The sequence below is a fragment of the Artemia sp. Qi Xiang Cuo genome, chromosome 19, assembly GCF_049724085.1.
Source record: "Artemia sp. Qi Xiang Cuo chromosome 19, ASM4972408v1, whole genome shotgun sequence".
NCBI lineage: Eukaryota > Metazoa > Arthropoda > Branchiopoda > Anostraca > Artemiidae > Artemia > Artemia sp. Qi Xiang Cuo.
In genome coordinates, this window is record NC_142812.1 from 20,791,689 (window position 1) to 20,815,169 (window position 23,481).

At 37.4% G+C, this 23,481-nt stretch overlaps 1 protein-coding gene across 1 annotated transcript in view; it reads left to right on the forward strand.

The window, feature by feature from the left end:
* Positions 1–902: 902 nt before the first annotated feature.
* The window catches only part of LOC148940596 (uncharacterized), a 39,104-nt gene continuing 16,525 nt past the window's right edge, over positions 903–23,481 (forward strand). The window contains exons 1-2 of the mRNA XM_089104974.1: positions 903–1,046; positions 21,493–21,754. Of these exons, the coding sequence (XP_088961100.1) occupies positions 1,044–1,046; positions 21,493–21,754 (265 nt within the window). The 5' untranslated portion in view covers positions 903–1,043. The remainder of the gene's footprint in view (positions 1,047–21,492; positions 21,755–23,481) is intronic.

The following is a 23,481-nucleotide window of genomic DNA, read 5'->3' on the forward strand; positions in this document are numbered from 1 at the left end:
CCCTCCACCCTTGGTTAAGAGGGATGGAGCCCCCCCCCGCCAGACACGTTTCGTTTTCCCTAGATGCATCCAACAGAAACTTTGAGATAGAAATTTTGTTAAAAATTGTCCAAAGAACATATAACAATGCCCTCAGCGTTTACACAACCCATAAGAGCCCTACAAGGGTTGTAAGTTATGCCCTAGGGGCATATAAGGTTTGTGGAATGGGTAGTCATATAAACTTCAGATGGGGCTCATTTGATTGAATTTTAGTGCCCTTTGTAAGTGTAAAAAGTGATGTGAGGGTAACCCCCCCCCCCGTGCCTATCAGTTCCGAAAACCAGCATCCAATCAGAATTTGTAGACATTCATTTTGTTCAGCATTGTTCAATGGTTCAGTAATTATGCCTTTGGGAATGTCACCCCCCAGATTGAAGGGCAATCTAGCTTAACTAGCTCTCCGCAACGTCGCTTGACTTCTGGATTGTACCTTATGACATGCGCAAGAAATACTCTGATTTGCAAAAAGCTACCAAAAGAAGAGAAAATGCTGACCCTCATACTAGCCAAGCGGAACTCTCGTAGAAAGATGAGCCTTAAGCTCCAACAATTCGTTTTTTACTGTTTACATGTTTTTATGACTTTTGTGCTTTCACACTAGTTCATTTTTTATGGATGAACTAAATGAATATTTTTCGTTTTCATTATATTCAATGTTAGCTGACCACTTTGAAAGAGGTTTACAAGTCGTAAAAAAACTAGTTTCTGAGATTTCAAGATGGACATATTATAGACAAAATATGGACATAATTTGGCTGAAAAGGACACTTTTTTTGGATGCCTCAAAAGACATATTCATTATTATCCGAAAACATGGCAACCCTGCTTTCATGGAGCTTCGAAATTTAAATGGTTTTGCACCTGCTTGTTGATTATGTTGATTAATTGTTGTGAGACCTGGTGGAAATTACAGTTAAAGCTTAGCCTTCTTGGACAACACAATATAAAGAAGATTTGTTTTTGAAATTCAAGTAGATAAAAGAAGTAGGACAGGATGAAAAATGGTTGGTGTTATTAGGCTACAGCACAATTTAAGCTAAGGTTTCTCATAAGCAAGGACATAAATCAGATATAAAAAAGAGTATAGGCTACTGTTTTATTCCTTTTTTTTATTTTAATAATGGATTCATTTTACATTGGGCTCATAAAATGTCTATTTATAAGAAACAGTCACAAAGAATGTAAAAGCCAAGAATAGGCTAGCCTCGCAGTTCTCCAACTGGAGACATGTTAGAACAAAAAGAGACATTTTAGATTGCTAATTTACTGATAATTTGGTAAAACTGTTTATTAATGGAGTATATATGGTAAGTTTTATGTTAGGCTATTCATATTATTGACTTATGAATACAGTAAACATAGCCTAGGCTACCATTTGATACCTTTTTTATGCTCTTTCCAAATATAATAATCATTTTTGTCAGAAATGGATTTTACCCCACCCCCATAATTCAGGTTAGGCTAGGCCTATATATTTGCACATTAGGGGGTAGGGGGAAAGTTTAAACTTACCTCTCATTTACATAAGAAATAAAATTGGTATTTGTTTAGCCTTGTGACACCTGATAAGGAGACATGCTAAGAAAGCAATTCTTTCTTTAAAATATGCATAATTATCATATTTCTTATATTATCCAATGGGAGAATCTTTATCATCAAGCCTTTCCACTAAAAATCCTTCTTTTTCCAGCTTAAAAGGAAATGTTTCCAAAACCCACACTGCTGAGATTCAATGCTTAAGTGGTTTTAAATTTCCACCTAATAATTTCTTTTATATATAGCGTTCATGCCGGTCTTTTTAATACTTTTTTTTTTAAAGAGCAGTGGCGAAGAGCAAATATCAAAATATGAACGCTAAAGACCGGCATGAATGCTATCTATTAAAGAACTTATTAGGCGGCAATTTAAAAAGACTTAAGCATTGAATCAGCAGCGTTGTTTTTGGAAACTTTTTATTTTAAGCTGGAAAAAGAAGGATTTTTAGTGGAAAGACTCAATGATAAAGGTTCTCCCGTTGAATAATATAAGAACTAGGATCATTATACATATTTTAAAGTAAGAATTGTTTTCTTAACATGTCTCCTTATCAGGTGACACAAGGCTAAACAAATACCATAAAATTTACCCCCAACCCCCTAATGTGCAAATATATACCCTGAATTGGTATATGTAAGGGTTAGGGTGAAATTCATTTCTGACAAAATTGATTATTATATTTGGAAAGAGCATAAAAAAAAGGCATCAAGTGGTATGTTTACTTTATTTGTAAGTCAATAATATGAATAGCCTAACAAAAAATTTACAGTATACACCCTCACCTCCCTAATGTGCAAATATACAACACTGTACCCAGGATTTTTTTTTTGGGGGGGGGTTAACCAAAACAACATCAAAGAACACATATAAAGTTTGTTTATATCCATTTTTGTTATGTTTTTTAAAGTCAGACAAACATTTCAGGGGGGGTTCAACCCCCCCCCCTGAATACAAGTTTGCATTAATTAAAATTGTTCCTAATACAAGTTTATCTGATCAACCTGTTTTGCACCCCCCCCCCACTCTAAAATAATCCTGGATCTGCCACTGGGCTTTGTAAATATATACCCAGAATTACATCCTGAATCCAAATATAAAATTAATTTGTATCACAGATAAACCTTACCCCCACCCCTAAATATATCCAAATCAGGGATATATATATTTGCACAACAGGATATATATATATATATATATATATATATATATATATATATATATATATATATATATATATATATATATATATTTAATATATATATATATATTTGAAATTCAGAAACTTCAGAAACTATATTAGAAACTTCAAAAAAGGATTATTCAAAGGGCTAGGGCCCTTTTTAATAATTGAAAGTGATTGGGCAGTAACTAACCCCCCTCTAACGCCCACCTTTTCCCTAAAGATATCCAGTCAAGATTTTTAGATAGCTATTTTATTCAACATGGCTTTAAGTTCTGGAAATTTGGTCTTTGAGGATGACAACCCCCTCACAGCCATCAGGACAAGGGTTCTAAGTTATGCCCTGGGAACATATAAAGTTTTTATAGAACGAAAGTTAGTCAAAAGTAACTGGAAGGAAACTAACACCTCTTCCATACCCACCATTTCCCCAAACACATCCAATCAAAATTTTGAGATATCCATTTTGTTTCATGCAGTTAAAGTTCAGGAAATTATACCTTTGAGCAGGACACTCCCCCCACAGTCTTCAGAGCAAGGGTTTTAAGTTATACCCTGGGAGCATATCAGTTTTTATTGAAATCTTTGTTGTAGAAACTTGAAAAAGGACTCATTTGATTGGAAATTCAAAGGTCTAGTGCCCTTTTTAATAGTCAAAAGTGATTTGAGGGTACCTAACCCCCCTCTCTGGCCAATCATTCCCCCAAACACATCCAATCAAAATTTTGAGATAGCCATTTTGTTCAGTGTAGTTGATTTCCAGATAGAAAATATGTTTTTGAGGAGGACAATCCCCCACAACCCTCAGGGCAAGGTTTTAAGTTATACCCTGGGGGCATATAAGGTTTTTATAGAAGGCGCTGTCTTAGAAACTTAAAAAAAGGCTCATTGGATTGGAAATTCAAAGGGCTAGTGCCCTTTTTAATAGTCGAAATTGATTGGAGGGCAACTAGCCCCCCCCCTCCACGCCCATCATTTCTCCAAACACATCCAATGAAAATTTTTTAAATAGCTATTTTGCTGAGCATTGTTGATTTCATGATAGAAAATATGTTTTTGAGGAGGACACTCCCCCAGAGCCCTCAGGGCAAGGGTTTTAAGTTATGCCCTGTGGGCATATAAGGTTTTTATAGTAGGCATTGTTGTAGAAATTTCAAAAGGGGCTCATTCGATTAAAAATTCAAAGGGCTAGTGCCCTTTTTAATAGTCGAAAGTGATTGGAGGGCAACTAGCCCCCCCCATGTCCATCATTCCCCCAAACACATCCAATCAAAATTTTTAGATAGCCATTTTATTCAACGTATTTGAAAGTTTTGGAAATTAGGTCTTTAAGGATGAAAACCCCTCGCCCCACAAACCTCAGGGCAAGTGTTGTAAGTTATGCCCTGGGATATATAAGGATTTTATAGAAAGCGTTGTTGTAGAAACTTCAAAAAAGGATCTTTCAATTGGAAATTCAAAGGGCTAGTGCCCTTTTTAATAGTTGAAAGTGATTGGATGGTAACTTTTCCATCTCATGGAAAACATTTGGATCTCACATGGAAAACATTTGGATCTCACATGAGATGGAAAACTTTTCCATCTCATGGAAAGTGATTGGATGGTAACATTTAACTCTCATGTAAAGGGCTAGTGCCAAATTTTGAGATAGCCATTTTGTTTCATGCAGTTAAAGTTCAGGAAATTATACCTTTGAGCAGGACACTCCCCCACAAACATTTCAGGGGGGGTTCAACCCCCCCCCCTGAATACAAGTTTGCATTAATTAAAATTGTTCCTAATACAAGTTTATCTGATCAACCTGTTTTGCACCCCCCCCCCCCCACTCTAAAATAATCCTGGATCTGCCACTGGGCTTTGTAAATATATACCCAGAATTACATCCTGAATCCAAATATAAAATTAATTTGTATCACAGATAAACCTTACCCCCACCCCTAAATATATCCAAATCAGGGATATATATATTTGCACAACAGGATATATATATATATATATATATATATATATATATATATATATATATATATATATATATATATATATATATTTAATATATATATATATATTTGAAATTCAGAAACTTCAGAAACTATATTAGAAACTTCAAAAAAGGATTATTCAAGGGGCTAGTGCCCTTTTTAATAGTTGAAAGTGATTGGACTGTAACTAACCCCCCTCTCATGCCCACCTTTTCCCCAAAGATATCCAATCAAAATTTTGAGATAGCCATTTTGTTCAATGTAGTTTAAAGTTCTGGAAATTAGGTCTTTGAGGATGACAACCCCCTCACAGCCCTCAGGACAAAGGTTGTAAGTTATGCCGTGGGGGCATATAAAGTTTTTATAGAACGAAAGTTAGTCAAAAGTAACTGGAAGGCAACTAACACCCCTTCCACGCCCACCATTTCCCCAAACACATCCAGTCAAAATTTTGAGATAGCCATTTTGTTCCACGCAGTTTAAAGCTCAGAAAATTATACCTTTGAACAGGACACTCCCCTCCCAATCGTCAGATCAATGGTTATAAGTTTTGCCCTAGGGGCATATAAGTTTATGTTGAAATTCTTGTCGTAGAAACTTGAAAAAAGGTTCATTCGATTTGAAATTCAAAGGTCTAGTGCCTTTTTAATAGTCGAAAGTGATTTGAGGGCAACTAGCCCCCCTCTCTCGCCCATCATTCCCCCAAACACATCAAATCAAAATTTTTAGATGGTCATTTTTTTCTGCGTAATTGATTTCCAGATGTAATTATGTTTTTGGGGAGGACACTCCCCGACAACCTTCAGGTTAAACGTTTTAAGTTATGCCCTGTGGGCATTTAAGGTTATTGTAGCAGGTGCTGTCGTAGAAACTTCAAAAAAGGCTCATTGGATTGGAAATTCAAAGGGCTAGTGCCCTTTTTAATAGTCGAAAGTAATGGGAGGGACACTAGCCCCCCCCCCATGTCCATCACTTACCCAAACATATCCAATCAAAATTTTGAGAGAGCCATTTTGTTGAGCCTAGTTGATTTCCAGATAGAAAATATGTTTTTGTGGAGGACACTCCCCCAGAGCCCTCAGGGCAAGGGTTTTAAGTTATGCCCTTGGGGCATATAAGGTTTTTATAGAAGGTGTTGTTTTAGAAACTTCAAAAGGGGCTCATTCGATTCTAAATTCAAAGGGCTAGTGCCCTTTTTAATAGTCGAAAGTGATTGGTGGGCAACCAGCCCCCCCCCCATGCCCATCATTCCCCCAAACACATCCAATCAAAATTTTTAGATAGCCATTTAATTCAATGTACTTGAAAGTTTTTGAAATTAGGTCTTTAAGGATGAAAACCCCTCCCCCCACAGCCCTCAGGGCAAGGGTTGTAAGTTTTGCTCTGGGTGCCTATAAAGTTTTTATTGAAAGCGTTGTCATAGAAACTTCAAAAGGGCTCTTTCAATGGGAAATTGAAAGGGCTAGTGCCTTTTTTTAAAGTTGAAAGTGATTGGATAGCGACTAACACTCCTCTCATGCCCACCATTTTCGCAAACAAATTGAATAAATTTTGAGATATCCATTATGTTCAACGTATTTAAAAGTTCTGGAAATTATGTCTTTTAGGGTGATAACCCCCCTCAGAGCCCTCAGTGCAAGGGTTGTAAGTTATGCCCTGGGGCATATAAAGATTTTTATTGAAAGTTTTGTCATAGAAACTTCAAAAGGGCTCATTCAATTGGAATTGAAAGGGCTAGTACCTTTTTTAATAGTTGAAAGTGATTGGATTGTGACTAACGCCCCTCTCATGCCCACTATTTTCCCAAACACGACGAATTAAAATTTTGAGCTTTCAAATTTGTTCAAAGTAGTTGAAAGTTCTGGAAATTAGGTCTTTTACGATTATAACCCCCTCACAGCCTTCAGTGCTCGGGGGTTATGTTATACCCTGGGGGCATATAAAGTTTTTATTGATAGTTATTTCGTAGAAACTTCAAAAGGGCTCATTCAATTGGAAATTGAAAGGGCTAGTGCCTTTTTAATAGTTGAAAGTGATTAGATAGCGACTAACGCTCCTCTCACGCCTTCCATTTTCCAAAACACATCCAATACAATTTTGAGATATCCATTTTGTTCAATGTTGTTGAATGTTCTGGAAATTAGGTCTTTTAGGATGATAACCCCCTCAGGGCCCTGAGTGCAAGGGTTGTAAGTTATGCCCTGGGGGTATATAAGGTTTATATAGAAAGTTTTTGTAAAGAATGGGGAGACTCGAGAACGAGACAAGAAACGGGGACTAAGTAAAGAGGAGGACACTCCCCCACAACCCTCAGAGCAAGGGCTTTAAGTTATGCCCTGGGGGTATATAAGGTTTTTATTGAAATCTTTGTTGTAGAAACTTGAAAAAGGGCTCATTCGATTGGAAATTCAAAGGTCTAGTGCCCTTTTTAATAGTCAAAAGTGATTTGAGGGCAACTAGCCCCCCTCTCTCGCCCATCATTCCCCCAAACACATCCAATCAAAATTTTGAGATAGCCATTTTGTTGAGCGTAGTTGATTTCCAGATAGAAAATATGTTTTTGGGGAGGACACTCCCCCAGAGCCCTCAGGGCAAGGGTTTTAAGTTATGCCCTTGGGGCATATAAGGTTTTTATAGTAGGTGTTGTTTTAGAAATTTCAAAAGGGGCTCATTCGATTATAAATTCAAAGGGCTAGTGCCCTTTTTAATAGTTGAAAGTGATTGGAGGGCAACCAGCCCCCCCCCCATGTCCATCATTCCCCCAAACACATCCAATCAAAATTTTTAGATAGCCATTTTATTCAACGTAGATTAAAGTTTTGGAAATTAGGTCTTTAAGGATGACAACCCCTCCCCCCACAGTCCTCAGGGCAAGGGTTGTAAGTTATGCCCTGGGGGCATATAAAGTTTTTATTGAAGGCGTTGTCATAGAAACTTCAAAAGGGCCCGTTCAATGGGAAATTGAAAGGGCTAGTGCCATTTTTTAAAGTTGAAAGTGATTGGATAGCGACTAACACTCCTCTCACGCCCACTATTTTCCTAAACACAACGAATTAAAATTTTGAGATATACATTTTGTACAAAGTAATTGAAAGTTCTGGAAATTAGGTCTTTTAGGATGATAACCCCCCTCAGAGCCCTCAGCACTAGGGTTGTAAGTTATGACCAGGGGCATATAAAAAATTTTATTGAAAGTTTTGTCATAGAAACTTCAAAAGGGCTCATTCAATTGGAATTGAAAGGGCTAGTGCCTTTTTTAATAGTTGAAAGTGATTGGATAGCGACTAACACCCCTGTCATGCCCACCATTTTCCCAAAAACATTGAATTAAAATTTTGAGATATCAATTTTGTTCAACGTAGTTGAAAGTTCTGGAAATTAGGTCTTTTAGGATGATAACCCCCCTCAGAGCCCTCAGTGCAAGGGTTGTAAATTATGCCCTGGGGGCCTATAAAGTTTTATTGAAAGTTTTGTCATAGAAACTTCAAAAGGGCTCATTCAATTTGAAATTTAACGGGTTAGTGCCTTTTTTAATAGTTGAAAGTGATTGGATAGTGACTAACGCCCCTTTCACGCCTTCCATTTTCCAAAACACATCCAATACAAGTTTGAGATACCTATTTTGTTTAATGTTGTTGAATGTTCTGGAAAATAGGTCTTTTAGGATGATCACCCCCTCAGGGCCCTGAGTGCAAGGGTTGTAAGTTATGCCCTGGGGGTATATAAGGTTTATATAGAAAGTTTTTGTATAAATCATTGGCAGCGCGATCGCGCTACCTAAGTAAAGAATGGGGACACTCGAGAACGAGACAAGAAACGGGGACTAAGTAAAGAGGAGGACACTCCCCCACAACCCTCAGAGCCAGGGCTTTAAATTATGCCCTGGGGGCATATAAGTTTTTATTGAAATCTTTGTTGTAGAAACTTGAAAAAGGGCTCATTCGATTGGAAATTCAAAGGTCTAGTGCCCTTTTTAATAGTCAAAAGTGATTTGAGGGCAACTAGCCCCCTCTCTCGCCCATCATTCCCCCAAACACCTCCAATCAAAATTTTGCGATAGCCATTTTGTTCAGTTTAGTTGATTTCCAGATAGAAAATATTTTTTTGAGGATGACACTCCCCCACAACCCTCAGGGCAAGGGTTTTAAGTTATGCCCTGGGGGCATATAAGGTTTTTATAGACGGCGTTGTCGTAGAAACTTCAAAAAAGGCTAATTCGATTGGAAATTCAAAGGGCTAGTGCCCTTTTTAATAGTCGAAAGTGATTGGAGGGCAACTAACCCCCCCCCCCTCACGCCCATCATTTCCCCAAGCACATCCAATCAAAATTTTGAGATAGCCATTTTGTTCAGCTTAGTTGATTTCTAGATAGAAAATATGTTTTTGAGGAGGACACTCCCCCAGAGCCCTCAGGGCAAGGGTTTTAAGTTATGCCCTGGGGGCATATAAGGTTTTATAGTAGGCGTTGTTGAAGAAATTTCAAAAGAGGCTCATTTGATTAGAAATTCAAAGGGCTAGTGCCCTTTTTAATAGTCGAAAGTGATTGGAGGGCAACTAGCCCCCCCCCATGTACATCATTCCCCCAAACACATCCGATCAAAATTTTTAGATAGCCATTTCATTCAACTTAGTTGAAAGTTCTTGAAATTATGTCTTTTAGGATGAAAACCCCTCCCCCCACAGCCCTCAGGGCAAGGGTTGTAAGTTATGCCCTGGGATATATAAGGATTTTATAGAAGGCGTTGTTGTAGAAACTTAAAAAAAGGATCATTCAATTGGAAATTCAAAGGGGTAGTCCTATTTTTAATAGTTGAAAGTGATTGGAGGGCAACTAACCCCCCTCTCAAGCCCACCTTTTCCCCAAACACATCAAATCAAAATTTTGAGATAGCCATTTTGTTCAATGTAGTTTTAAGTTCTGGAAATGAGGTATTTGAGGTTGACAACCCCCTCATAGCCCTCAGGACAAAGGTTGTAAGTTATGCCCTGGGGGCATATAAAGTTTTTATAGAACGAAAGTTAGTCGAAAGTAACTGGAAGGCAACTAACACCCCATCCATGCCCACCATTTCCCCAAACACATCCAATAAAATTTTGAGATAGCCATTTTGTTCCATGCAGTTAAATTTCAGGAAATTATACCTTTGAGCAGGACACTCCCCCACAGTCTTCAGAGCAAGGGTTTTAAGTTATGCCCTGGGGGCACATAAGTTGTATTGAAATCTTTGTCGTAGAAACTTGAAAAAGGGTTCATTCGATTGGAAATTCAAAGGTCTAGTTCCCTTCTTAATAGTCAAAAGGGATTTGAGGGCAACTAGCCCCCCTCTCTTGCCCATTATACCCCAAACACATCCAATCAAAATTTTGAGATAGCCATTTTGTTCAGTGTAGTTGATTTCCAGATAGAAAATATTTTTTTGAGGAGGACAGTCCCCCACAACCCTCAGGGCAAGGGTTTTAAGTTATGCCCTGGGGGCATATAAGGTTTTTATTGAAGACGTTGTCGTAGAAACTTAAAAAAAGGCTCATTGGAGTGGAAAGTAAAAGGGCTAGTGTCCTTTTTAATAGACAAAATCGATTGGAGGGTAACTAGCCCCCCCCCTCCACGCCCATCATGTCCCCAAACTCATCCAATCCAAATTTTGAGATAGCCATTTTGTTCAGCGTAGTTGATTTCCAGATAGAAAATATGTTTTTGAGGAGGACACTCCCCCAGATCCCTCAGGGCAAGGGTTTTAAGTTATGCCCTGTGGGCATATAAGGTTTTTATATTAGTTGTTGTTGTAGAAATTTCAAAAGAGGCTCATTCGATTCGAAATTCAAAGGGCTAGTGCCCTTTTTAATAGTCGAAAGTGATTGGAGGGCAACTAGCCCCCCTTCCACCATGTCCATCATTCCCCCAAACACATCCAATCAAAATTTTTAGATAGCCATTTAATTCAATGTAGTTGAAAGTTTTGGAAATTAGGTCTTTAAGGATGAAAACCCCTCCCCCCACAGTCCTCAGGGCAAGGGTTGTAAGTTATGCCATGGGGGCATATAAAGTTTTTATTGAAAGCGTTGTCTTAGAAACTTCAAAAGGGCTCGTTCCATTGGAAATTGAAAGGGCTTGTGCATTTTTTAATAGTTGAAAGTGATTGGATAGCGACTAATACCCCTCTTAGCCCACCATTTTCCAAAACACAACGAATTAAAATTTTGAGATATCCATTTTGTTCAACGTAGTTGAAAGTTCTTGAAATTAGGTCTTTTAGGATGATAACCCCCCCCCCCACTGCCCTCAGGGCAAGGGTTGTAAGTTATGCCCTGGGATATATAAGGATTTTATAGAAGGCGTTGTCGTAGAAACTTAAAGAAAGGATCATTCGATTGGAAATTCAAAGTGCTAGTGCCCTTTTTTATAGTCGAAAGTGATTGGATGGTAACTAACCCCCCTCTCATGCCTACCTTTTCACAAAACACATCCAATAAAAATTTTGAGATAGCCATTTTATTCAACGAATTTTAAGTTCTGGAAATTAGGTCTTTCAGGATGACAACCCCCTCATAGCCCTCAGGCCTAGGGTTGTAAGTTATGCCATGGGGGCATATAAAGTTTTTATAGAACGAAAGTTAGTCGAAAGTAACTGGAAGGCAACTAACACCCCATCCATGCCCACCATTTCCCCAAACATATCCAATAAAAATTTTGAGATAGCCATTTTGTTCCATGCAGTTAAATTTCAGGAAATTATACCTTTGAGCAGGACACTCCCCCACAGTCTTCTGAGCAAGGGTTTTAAGTTATGCCCTAGGGGCACATAAGTTGTATTGAAATCTTTGTCGTAGAAACTTGAAAAAGGGCTCATTCGATTGGAAATTCAAAGGTCTAGATCCCTTCTTAATAGTCAAAAGTGATTTGAGGGCAACTAGCCCCCCTCTCTTGCCCATTATTCCCCCAAACACATCCAATCAAAATTTTGAGATAGCCATTTTGTTCAGTGTAGTTGATTTCCAGATAGAAAATATTTTTTTGAGGAGGACAGTCCCCCAGAACCGTCAGAGCAAGGGTTACAAGTTATGCCCTGGGGGCATATAAGGTTTTTATAGAAGACGTTGTCGTAGAAACTTCAAAAAAGGCTCATTGGATTGGAAATTCAAAGGGCTAGTGCCCTTTTTAATAGTCGAAAGCGATTAGAGGGTAACTAGCCCCCCCCCCCATGCCCATCATTTCTCCAAACTCATCCAATCAAAATTTTGAGATAGCCATTTTGTTGAGCGTAGTTGATTTCCAGATAGAAAATATGTTTTTGAGGAGGACACTCCCCCAGAGCCCTCAGGGCAAGGGTTTTAAGTTATGCCCTGGGGGCATATAAGGTTTTTATATTAGTTGTTGTTGTAGAAATTTCAAAAGAGGCTCATTCGATTAGAAATTCAAAGGGCTAGTGCCCTTTTTAATAGTCGAAAGTGATTGGAGGGCAACTAACCCCCCCCCCCCCACCATGTCCATCATTCCCCCAAACACATCCAATCAAAATTTTTAGATAGCCATTTAATTCAATGTAGTTGAAAGTTTTGGAAATTAGGTCTTTAAGGATGACAACCCCTCTCCCCCCCTACAGCCCTTAGGGCAAGGGTAGTAAGCTATGCCCTGGAGGCAGATAAGGTTTTTTATAAAAAGTGTTGTCGTAGAAACTTCAAAAGGGTTCATTCAATTGAAAATTGAAAGGGCTAGTGCCTTTTTTAATAGTTGAAAGTGATTGGATAGCGACTAACACCCCTCTCATGCCCACCATTTTCCCAAACACAATGAATTAAAATTTTGAGATATCCATTTTGTTCAACGTAGTTGAAATTTCTTGAAATTAGGTCTTTTAGGATGATAACCCCCTCAGAGCCCTCAGTGCAAGGGTTGTATGTTATGCCCTGGGGCATATAAAGGTTTTTATTGAAAGTGTTGTCATAGAAACTTCAAAAGGGCTCGTTCAATTGGAAATTGAAAGGGTTAGTGCCTTTTATAATAGTTGAAAGTGATTGGATAGCGACTAACGCCCCTCTCACGCCCTCCATTTTCCAAAACACATCCAATAAAATTTTGAGATATCCTTTTTGTTCAACGTTGTTGAACGTTCTGGAAATTAGGTATTTTAGGATGATAACCCCCTCAGGGCCCTCAGTGCAACGGTTCGTATGTTATGCCCTTGGGTCATATAAGGTTTATATACAAAGTTGTTGTATAAATCCTAGGTAGCGCCATCGTGCTGCCTAAGTAAAGAACGGAGACACTCGAAAACGAGAAAAGAAACGGGGACTAAGTAAAGAGGGGGGCACTCCACCAAAACCATCAGGGCAAGGATTTTAGTTTATGTCTTGGGGGTATATAGGAACGATGTTCGCACAATGTATTATTTATTAATTTTTTTCCTTTAGAGCAGGGCACTTTGTATCGAAGAAGTTGTCGTAGAAACTTCGAAAAGCTCTCATTCAATTGGAAATTGGAGCAGCTTGTGCCCTTTTTAATAGTCGAAATTGATTGGAAGGTGACTAACACCCCTTCCACGCCCACTATTTCCCGACACACATCCAATCAAAATTTTGAGATAGCCATTTTTTTCAGCGTAGTTGATTTCCAAATAGAAAATATGTTCTTGAGGACAGTCCCCCACAGCCCTTAGGGCAAGGGTTGTAAGTTATGCCCTGGGGCCATATAAGGTTTTTTTATAGAAGGCTTTGTCGTAGAAACTTTAAAAAAGGATAATTCGATTGGAAATTCAAAGGGTTAGTGTCCTTTTTAATAGTCGAAAGTGATTAGAGGGTAACTAACCCTCCTCTCACGCCCACCAGGTCCCCAAACATATAATCAAATCTTTTAGATAGCCATTTTTTTCAACGTTGTTTCTATTTCTGGACCTTCTGTCTTTGTGGCTTTCACCCCCCCCCACAGCTCTCAGGGCAAGGGTTGTAAATTATGCTCAGGGGGCATATAGGGTTTTTATATAGCGCGTTGCCGTAGAAACTTCAAAAAGGGCTCATTCAATTGGAAATTGAAATAGCTATTGCCCTTTTTAATAGTGATTGAAAAGCAGCTAACACCCCTTCCACGCCCACCATTTCCCCAAGCACATCCAATAAAGATTTTGAGATACCCATTTTGTTCCACGCAGTTCGAAGTTCAGGAAATTATACCTTTGAGCAGGACATCCCCCCCACATTCTTCAGGGCAAGGGTTTTAAGTTATGCCCTGGGGGTATATAAGGTTTTTATTGAAATATTTGTCGTAGAAACTTGAAAAAGGGCTAATTTGATTGGAGATTCAAAGGGCTAGTGCCCTTTTTAATTACCGAAAGTGATTTGAAGGCAGCTAACCCCCCTCTTACGACCATCTTTTCTCCAAACACATCCAATCAATATTTTAGATAGCCATTTTATTCTACATTGTTGAAAGTTTTGGAAATTAGGTCTTTAAGGATGAGAACCCCCCCCCCCACAGCCCTCAGTGCAAGGGTTGTAAGTTATGCCCTGGGTGCATATAAGGTTTTTATTGAAAGCGTAGAAACTTCAAAATTGCTCATTCAATTGGAAATTTAAAGGGCTACTGCCTTTTTTAATAGTTGAAAGTGATTGGATAGCAACTAAAAACCCTCTCATGCCCACCATTTTCCCAAACACATCCAATCAAAATTTTTAGATATCTAATTTGTTCAACGTAGTTGAAAGTTCTTGAAATTAGGTCTTTTAGGATGATAGTCCCCTCAGAGCCCTCAGTGCAAGGGTTGTAAGTTTTGCCCTGGGGGCGTATAAGGTTTTTATTGAAAGCGTAGAAACTTCAAAATGGCTCATTGAATTGGAAATTGAAAGGGCTAGTGCCATTTTTAATAGTTGAAAGTGATTGGAGAGCCACTACCACCCCTCTCACACCCACCTTTTCCCCAAACACATCCAATCCAAATTTTGTGATAGCCATTTTATTTAACGCAGTTGATCGTTTTATAAATCTAATTAGGGGAGTTGACAACTCCCCGAACAGGCCTTAGCATTAGGAATATAGAGCATGCAATGGGGCATAAGAAATTTATACTAGAATTGTTGCCGTTCTAGGTAGGGCTAATTTGATAGGAAATCGAAAGACTAAGTGCCCTTTTTAATAGTCAAAAGTGATTGGAAGGCTTGACATTTTTATAGTAAAGATGGAAGTGGGTATAATCTACTATTTTTTGTTGTTGTTGTTGTTTAGGCCAGGGCACTTTGTATCAAAGGAGTTGTCGTGGGAACTTCGAAAAGGGTTCCTTTGATTGAAAATAGAAAGGGCTGATGCCCTTTTTAATAGTCGAAAGTGATTTGAGGGCAACTAATCCCCCTTCCACTCCTACCTTCCCACGCCAACCCTCCAATTTCTGCTCTTAAAATTTAACCAAATCAAGATAGCATAAGTGTATCCAAGCTATCAAAGAAGGTAAAGAGATTTGTTTGCGAATGGTATTAAGTTTGCTATTTCAGGCCAACTAGAGGAGGTGCGAAACTAAATTAAACACTACCATTTGTGCCCCGATTTTTAAAAGGGTATATGTTGTTCAAAATTGCTGAAAATTTTTCAACAGCATAGAAATAGCAGGCCAAACTATAAAGTCTTAAAAAACGAAAAGATTTAAAGTATTATTTTCTTTTTCCCTGAAAAGACCATGTCCTTATAAAACGAACAGATTTTAATATAAAAAAACTTTTTCCACAAAATAAGTTTTTCAAAGAAAAGTAAAGAACTCCATTAAACAAAAAATGAGCAAAAATAAAATCAAATAACCTACGGTGCCTGAAACTACCACAAATCAGCATCGATAAATAAATGAAACCCAAAACGAACAGAATTTACAATAATTAACCAACGTTTTGAGTCAAACTCAAAACGAGCAGAAATTAATATAAGTTGGGTGCAAAACCCCTATGCCTGCCCAAGGCCAGAACAAAATTTGCACTACTTTGGCAAAATTTAAAAGGATCATGTCAACTGAAGTATTGAGATCTAGCAACTTATTGACATAATCATAAGTATATATAAGATTTGTCTCAACCAAGCAACCAGATCTGAAGCAATTTTGGCTGTTTGTGAACACTTTGATGTCAAATAAATGTTTTGTGATTGTGGTATTCACAATTCCTTCAAGAATTTTACCAACTGTTGAGGTAATGATAGTGGGTCAGTAATTGGTGACATTATTCCTACTTCAACCCTTGTGGAAAGGGGGAATGTTTGCATTTTGCCAATCTTGAGGAACTAATTTGGTATCCCGAGACTTTTGGAACAGTTTTGTGAAGGGAGGGGTAAGCACCAAATGGGCCTCTTTTAAGGTCTGGGTATGAACTCCATCAGGACCAATAAACTTATTTGGATTTAATCTTTTGAGCTTTAGTTTTATGTCCACAGGTTTAATGGTCATAACTTGCATAGGCTTCTCAGTGTTGTAATCCAGCAATTCTGGAAAGGGAGCATTATCTGGAGGTGTGGAAACTGACCTTAACTGCTTATTCAGTACTTCAACTATATCTAAAGGATTGGTTATAGTATTCTTACTAACTGAGATTTCTGTTACTGAATGCCTACCTGGCTTTTGAATTGAGGCATATTTGCAAAACTTCTTTGGATTAGTTTTTGAAGCTGATGCTAAGGACTCCTCATACTTGCTTGTAAGTTCTTTTGTAAGGTGCCAGACTTCATTTCACATCAGTTTAAAATTATTATAATTTGCCTGTGTTGGAATATCCTTGTACTTTCTCCAGAGTTTCTTTTTCTTTTGGATTGATGGCATAATTTCTTGTATCATGTAAGGAAGTGTGCTTGGTCTTTTTTTTCCAAGTGGTTGTTGTATATTTTGCTATTATATTAGTTTTTAAACATAGCCTAACTAAGTGCTATATTAAACCATTAGGGATTGAGCTGACCTGTCAAAAATACAAGCAAAACTATAAAAATATCACCATAAGGTGGACCTGGGGTTTTATGTACATTCTTTCAAATAAATATAGCCTAGTATTTCATTTTTGCTAGATCTCATTTCGGCTGTCCTCTGACAAAACCTAGTATCTACATCTGAGTAAGTTCCGAGAAAAACGCAAAAATGTTTTTTTGCTCTTTGCATTTTTATCGTCTTTATTTAAAAAATAAAGTGATGATGCTCATTGTATGATACTGCTGATTGTTTTCACTGATAAAGTATAGTTTGCAGCTACTAGATTTTGGTGTAAATGTTGATTTCTAGTATGTATATACTAGGTATGACACAAAAACAATGGTGAGCTTCTGTGTAGATACTAGGTAATATCAACAAAACTAAGCATCAGAGAATAATTTTGTTTGCACCATTGGATTCCTTGTGGTCTAACTAGGTGGGATCCACTCTTAACTGAAATTCGAATTTTTTGTAGATACTAGGTTTTGTCAGAGGACAGCCGATTTGCCAAACTGAAATTATAGAGGAGAGAATACCTGGTGCACCAGAGACATTTGTTATTGATTTCTGTGTAATTATTCAGGCATTTACAGTGTTTGTAGTATTTTGGAAATTAACAAGATGAGAATTGGATTTTTTTTTTATGTGTTTGTCTTTTTTTTATATGTTGTGTTTTGTTTAACTTATTTTTTTTCTCCTGTTGATAAAGGCTCCTGGACATGGAGTTGCCACTGTTTTATTTATATTATACTCATTTTTCTCTATTAAATTTGTAAATAGAAAAGCAGCATGGTCTAAGAAGTTATTTGAAATCTAAAAGTGTCTCTCTTTTTCTTCTGGCATGTCTCTTTCTGAAGAGTTGCAAGACTTCTCCCCCCTAATAAATAATTATAAATAAAGAAAGCCAAATTAAAAATCAGTAAGTGGCAAATTTGCTGTGTAGACCATATCTGAAGAAATTATGTGCTAAGAAGATAAAAGTAGGCCTAAGACCGTTAGATTATTTATTTTATGCTATTTACTAACATTATGGTTGCTTTTCTGATAATGTACCCCCTCCCCCTCTGATGGCCCTATATATATAGCCCTAGGATATATAAAAAGCTGAAAGAAATTGCTGAAACCATAAAATTTAACTTCATAATATGTAACTTGTTTCTATGAATTTTACATCAGTAATGTTCTACGTTTTTAGATCATTTATAATCCGTTTGCTGGCAAGTGGTATTTAAGGTAATAATTTTTTGATGCAACCATTGTACTTTAGAAGTTACAGTAGGCTACCTTAAATTACTCTGCCAGCTATACAAAGTGATGGTGACCTCCTGCAGTTCTTGCTGGTGTTGGTGTGTCAACTTCAGTCAATGATTTAGTCCCAATTCAGCTTCCAGTCCAATCTTCGTCAACTTAAACTTTGAATTAGGAAGATTGGTTTCTCTGTTAGCTCAATCTGAAATGGCAAAGCTCTAACGGCACAATTTGCTGTGTAGACCATATCTGAAGAAATTATGTGCTAAGAAGATAAAAGTAGGCCTAAGACCATTAGATTATTTATTTTATGCTATTTACTAACATTATGGTTGCTTTTCTGATAATGTACCCCCTCCCCCTCTCATGGCCCTATATATATAGCCCTAGGATATATAAAAAGCTAAAAGAAATTGCTGAAACCATAAAATTTAACTTCATAATATGTAACTTGTTTCTATGAATTTTACATCAGTAATGTTCTAGGTTTTTAGATCATTTATAATCCTTTTTCTGGCAAGTGATATTTAAGGTAATAATATTTTGATGCAACCATTGTACTTTAGAAGTTACACTAGGTTACCTTAAATTACTCTGCCAGCTATACAAAGTGATGGTGACCTCCTGCAGTTCTTGCTGGTGTTGGTGTGTCAACTTCAGTCAATGATTTAGTCCCAATTCAGCTTCCAGTCCAATCTTTGTCAACTTAAACTTTGAATTAGGAAGATTGGTTTCTCTGTTAGCTCAATCTGAAATGGCAAAGCTCTAACACCACAATTTGCTGTGTAGACCATATCTGAAGAAATTATGTGCTAAGAAGTCAAAAGTAGGCCTAAGACCATTAGATTATTTATTTTATGCTATTTACTAACATTATGGTTGCTTTTCTGATAATGTACCCCCTCCCCCTCTGATGGCCCTATATATATAGCCCTAGGATATATAAAAAGCTAAAAGAAATTGCTGAAACCATAAAATTTAACTTCATAATATGTAACTTGTTTCTATGAATTTTACATCAGTAATGTTCTACGTTTTTAGATCATTTATAATCCTTTTGCTGGCAAGTGATATTTAAGGTAATAATATTTTGATGCAACCATTGTACTTTAGAAGTTACACTAGGTTACCTTAAATTACTCTGCCAGCTATACAAAGTGATGGTGACCTCCTGCAGTTCTTGCTGGTGTTGGTGTGTCAACTTCAGTCAATGATTTAGCCCCAATTCAGCTTCCAGTCCAATCTTTGTCAACTTAAACTTTGAATTAGGCTAGATTGGTTTCTCTGTTAGCTCAATCTGAAATGGCAAAGCTCTAGCAGCACAAATGCTCCCCCATTCTTTTCTTTGGAACCAGGGTAGCTGGAGTTTTTTTTTCTTTTTTTTTTGCAATGACCTGTAGTATAGCTCAAGAGAGAAGGAGTAAATAAATCCTTCACTGTCCTGGAATTTAGTGGCTTTTGAGTCATGATTACATTGCCCCCTTCTTTGTCAATATGTCAGGGTAGGCTACTGCAGGGCTTGTAGTTGATGTTCATACAGTGTATGATGCAGGCTAGAGACAAATTTTGTTGCTAAAACTCTCTAGGACCCTGCATCCTTTTTTACTACAGGAATGTTACGACTGTTCTAAACTCAAAGTTAAAGCAGACAAGGGCTTTACACAGTTTTTTTAACATACAAAGTTTATCATGATGAATGTGTGCTTAATAAGTTCAAGGGCTTGGTTAATTCTATCCACCTTGACTTGTATGTAGCTATGAAGCTCATTATCATTTATAACTCCAAGTTCCTTCTGTTGAGATAGTGCTTCTCCTGAGTCATTTCCTTCTTGAAGATTGGTTTGTTGTGTGCTTGCTTCTGGTCTTGGGGTAGCTCTTTCCTTACACTTGACAAGCAAAAGATGGAAGTAACAATATTAGATGTATACTGTGCAGTTCCTTGAAGAAGCATTGGACAAAGATTATTAGGGCCAGCTACTTTTTTTGCATGCAGTCTTTTAAAAACATCACCAGGAATAAAGGAAACAGGTTGCATCTTTGGGGTTACTTCAATGGTAGGAATATTGAGAGGAAGAATATCTACTGTTAAGGTAGTAAAGTTTCTATAGAAATATTGATTCAGACAATTCTCAATCCCATTAGTATTAATGATAGTGCTACTATGAGGTTTCCTTGTCCTAGGTACAGATGATTGGTTCATAGTTGGGTCTTAGACACATTAAATAACAAAAAAGTTCTCTCAACTGAAAGTAATGAGCAAAACTAAAACTTGAAACAACCAAAAATTATTCTTAACATGAGGGGCATTGCCCCCTCATGTTAAGTATTAGAACTTATATTAGGCTTCTTATTTTAGTCAAGTTGTCCTTGTGTTTCAGGTTTTCTCAAAAAAGGATTGGGACAAAAACTCTAAGTTTGGTATAAAGAGGAGGTATTTAGGTGAGGCAACCCCTTCATATATGAAATAACATGGCATTTTATATGGAAGAAGTTTGAAAAAGCTTATTTGTTTTTATTTTGTTCCTGTTTATCTAATAATACTAGGAAATCCAGCTTCCCTCTATGGAAAATTCCCTCACAGAAAATCTATTGAGATGAAGTTCCTTCAATGAAAAATACCCCAGAAAATTTCTTGTTGACAACTCTGCATGAAAAAGTCTCCTTAGCGTACTTTCATTTGGGAAAAAAGCTTTAATTTCTGATTGCTTTTCAAATTATGTTAAAAATCAACTCTCAATGGGAAATTTTTGATGGAAATGCCCCTGCCTGGAGTGGAAAGTTGCTCCCACAGAGCCCCCCCCCCACACACACACAGAAAATCCTCCAAGCAATTTCAATATGAAAATTTGCTTCAGAACATCTCAACATGTTAAGCTTTGTCAGCAAAGTCAAATAAGACAAATAAGAAGAATTCTCTATAGGAATTCAGGCAAATTCCCCAAGTGTAAAATATCCCTGGAAACTTCCCTTCTAGTGGAAGATTCTCAATATGGAAATTTTTTTCATTTATTTATATCCTTTCTTTTCTTTGTTTCATATGTCATGTATAGCCAGTGTGGTCTTAGAATGTATAAACTTTTGTATGTAACTCTGGGCTATATCTAGCCCCATTCAGAGGAGGCTGGGCTGCAATTGTGATACAATTTTACTTATGAAATTTCACGCTACAAGCATATCCTTTAAATAATGGAAATGCTGCATGTGCTGTAAGTAGTATGACACTTCTAATGATGGGATGCAACTGGATGGCTAATTAATAATAATCTGTGTAGTAACCTGTTGCATATGAGCTGCATGCAGATCTTTTGTCATACAAGTATAGCTCTTGAGAAACTTATTTGTTGTTCTAGTCATATATATCCCCAAACGGAAAGAGCTGAAAAAACTGTCAACATGAATAGTTAGAAATGAGGCATCTCACACAGTTCATATCCATATTTTTAACCAAAAATATTTTAAAGTGTATTATTGGTTTAGTTCTATAAAATGTAATATGTGATCTTTGAGCAACATTGCTGTTTTACTCTTGCAGACATTACACCCAACAACATTGACACTTTATGCCTATTTTGCCTATTTACAGGCTCCATTCCGGGGAAATTCATTGGAAAAGAAGACGATTGATGCAACAAAATATTGTATGACCGATGAGTTACTCGCTGACTATACAGCATTGTCATGTATTGCTCCTGGATTTATGAAAGTTAAAATTGCTGGAATTGTAACGTGTGTCCCTCGGGAGCAAAGCGAGTTTAAGAAAGCTTGGTCTAGACTTGTCATTATAACAGATCCCTCTCTTGAAGTGGTTGATGAAAACGGACGAGAAGCTATTAGGGAAATGAAAGGTGAGATAGCAGCCAATTGTATCAAATATTTAACTAAACTACGTGAAATAAAAGTACTCAAAGAAATTCGAAATTTTTTTATACCAAGAGAGTGAAAACAAGCTAGTGGTTTGATGTTTTTCTTTTATTATTCTTATTTTTGCTGAACATTGTTACTGGTTATACAGTAACATTTTTTCTGGTATATCTGTTACTGTCTTGGTAGAAAAAGAAAACAAAAGAAATCGCTTTGAATGAAGAAGTGAAGCCCAAGCTGCACTGATGATAATGCAGTTGACATCATACCATTATTTGAAATGGACCTGGTTCAGAAGAGACTTCAAAATTGTAACCCTAAGAAATCCAGCCGTGTATTTAAGACCCTAGGAGTAAAATTTATCTAGGATTGCTCCTATTTAACTGATGTTCTACTGTTATTTTGTTGATAGTATCTTTTCATATATATTTGGATGTGCTCCGATGTGCTAGTGACATCAATTATTTTAACCCTGTTTCTAATGCACCAATTTTTCCAATTTCTTGGAAAATATTCTTAAACGATTTTCTTTGAAGCCGCATGTGCCCAAGTATGTTTTGCTTCAAACTAGAATAGTTCTGACTCTTTGCTCTTTACTGTTGACTCAGAAAGTTTGACTGGTACTTTCCTGAAAGTGTTTTAGAATGCAACAAAATAAAGTAATAACAAGTGCTTTATTTATTGTTTTTCAAAATCTTTGTAACGAAAATTGTGGTTTTCAGAAGTAACGTTATAGTGTTGCCTATAGTAAAGACCATACGGCTCCACTGTTTTATTATTATTTGTTTATTATTTTTTATGCCAGAGGCACTTCATATGGAAGGGGTCGTCGTATTAACTGCACAGGGGCTCATTCGATTGCAAATCGAGCGTTCTATTGCCCTTTTAAAGAGTTATAAGGGATCGGAGGCCAACTAGCCCCCCCCACGCCCTTTTTTCCCAGATGCATCCGATAACAATTTTGGATAGCCATCTTGTTAAAAATAGTACAATGATCACATAACAAAAACTCCGGTGTCGACACAACCCCCCAGGGCCCGTGGCAGGCGTTGTGAGTTATGCCCGGGGGCATATATGGTTCTTATGGAATGAATTCTCTTATAAGCTTCAAAGAGGGTTCATTTGATTGCAAATTGAAAGTTCTAGTCATTTTTTAAGAGTCAAAAGAGATCAGAGGGAACCTAGCCCCTCCCCCTCCACGCCCTTTATTCCTTAAACCCATCCGATAAGAAGTTTGAGATTGCCGTTTTATTTTAAAAATAGTTCAAAGACCATATAATGAAAAATCCAGGATTGACACAGCCCCCCAGGGCCCGAGGGCAGCCGTTGTAAGTTATGCCCTGAGGGAATATGTGGTTTTTATGGAAGGGATGCTCGTAAAAACTTCAGAGGGGGCTCACTTGATTGGAGATTGAAAGTTCTAGTTCAATTTTTGAGAGTCAAAAGAGATTGAAGGGCAACTAGCCCCCCCCATCACCCCCTTTTTTCCCCAAACGCGTCCGTTAAAAATTTTGAGATAGACATGTTGTTAAAAATTGTTCAAAGGTCAGATAACAAAAACTCAGGTGTCGATACAACCCCCTGAGCCCGGGTGCAGGTGTTGTAAGTTATGCCCTGGGGCATATATGGTTCTTATGAAAGGGATTCTTGTATAAACTTCGTAGAGGGCTCATTTGATTGGAAATTGAAAATTCGACTTCACTTTTAAGAG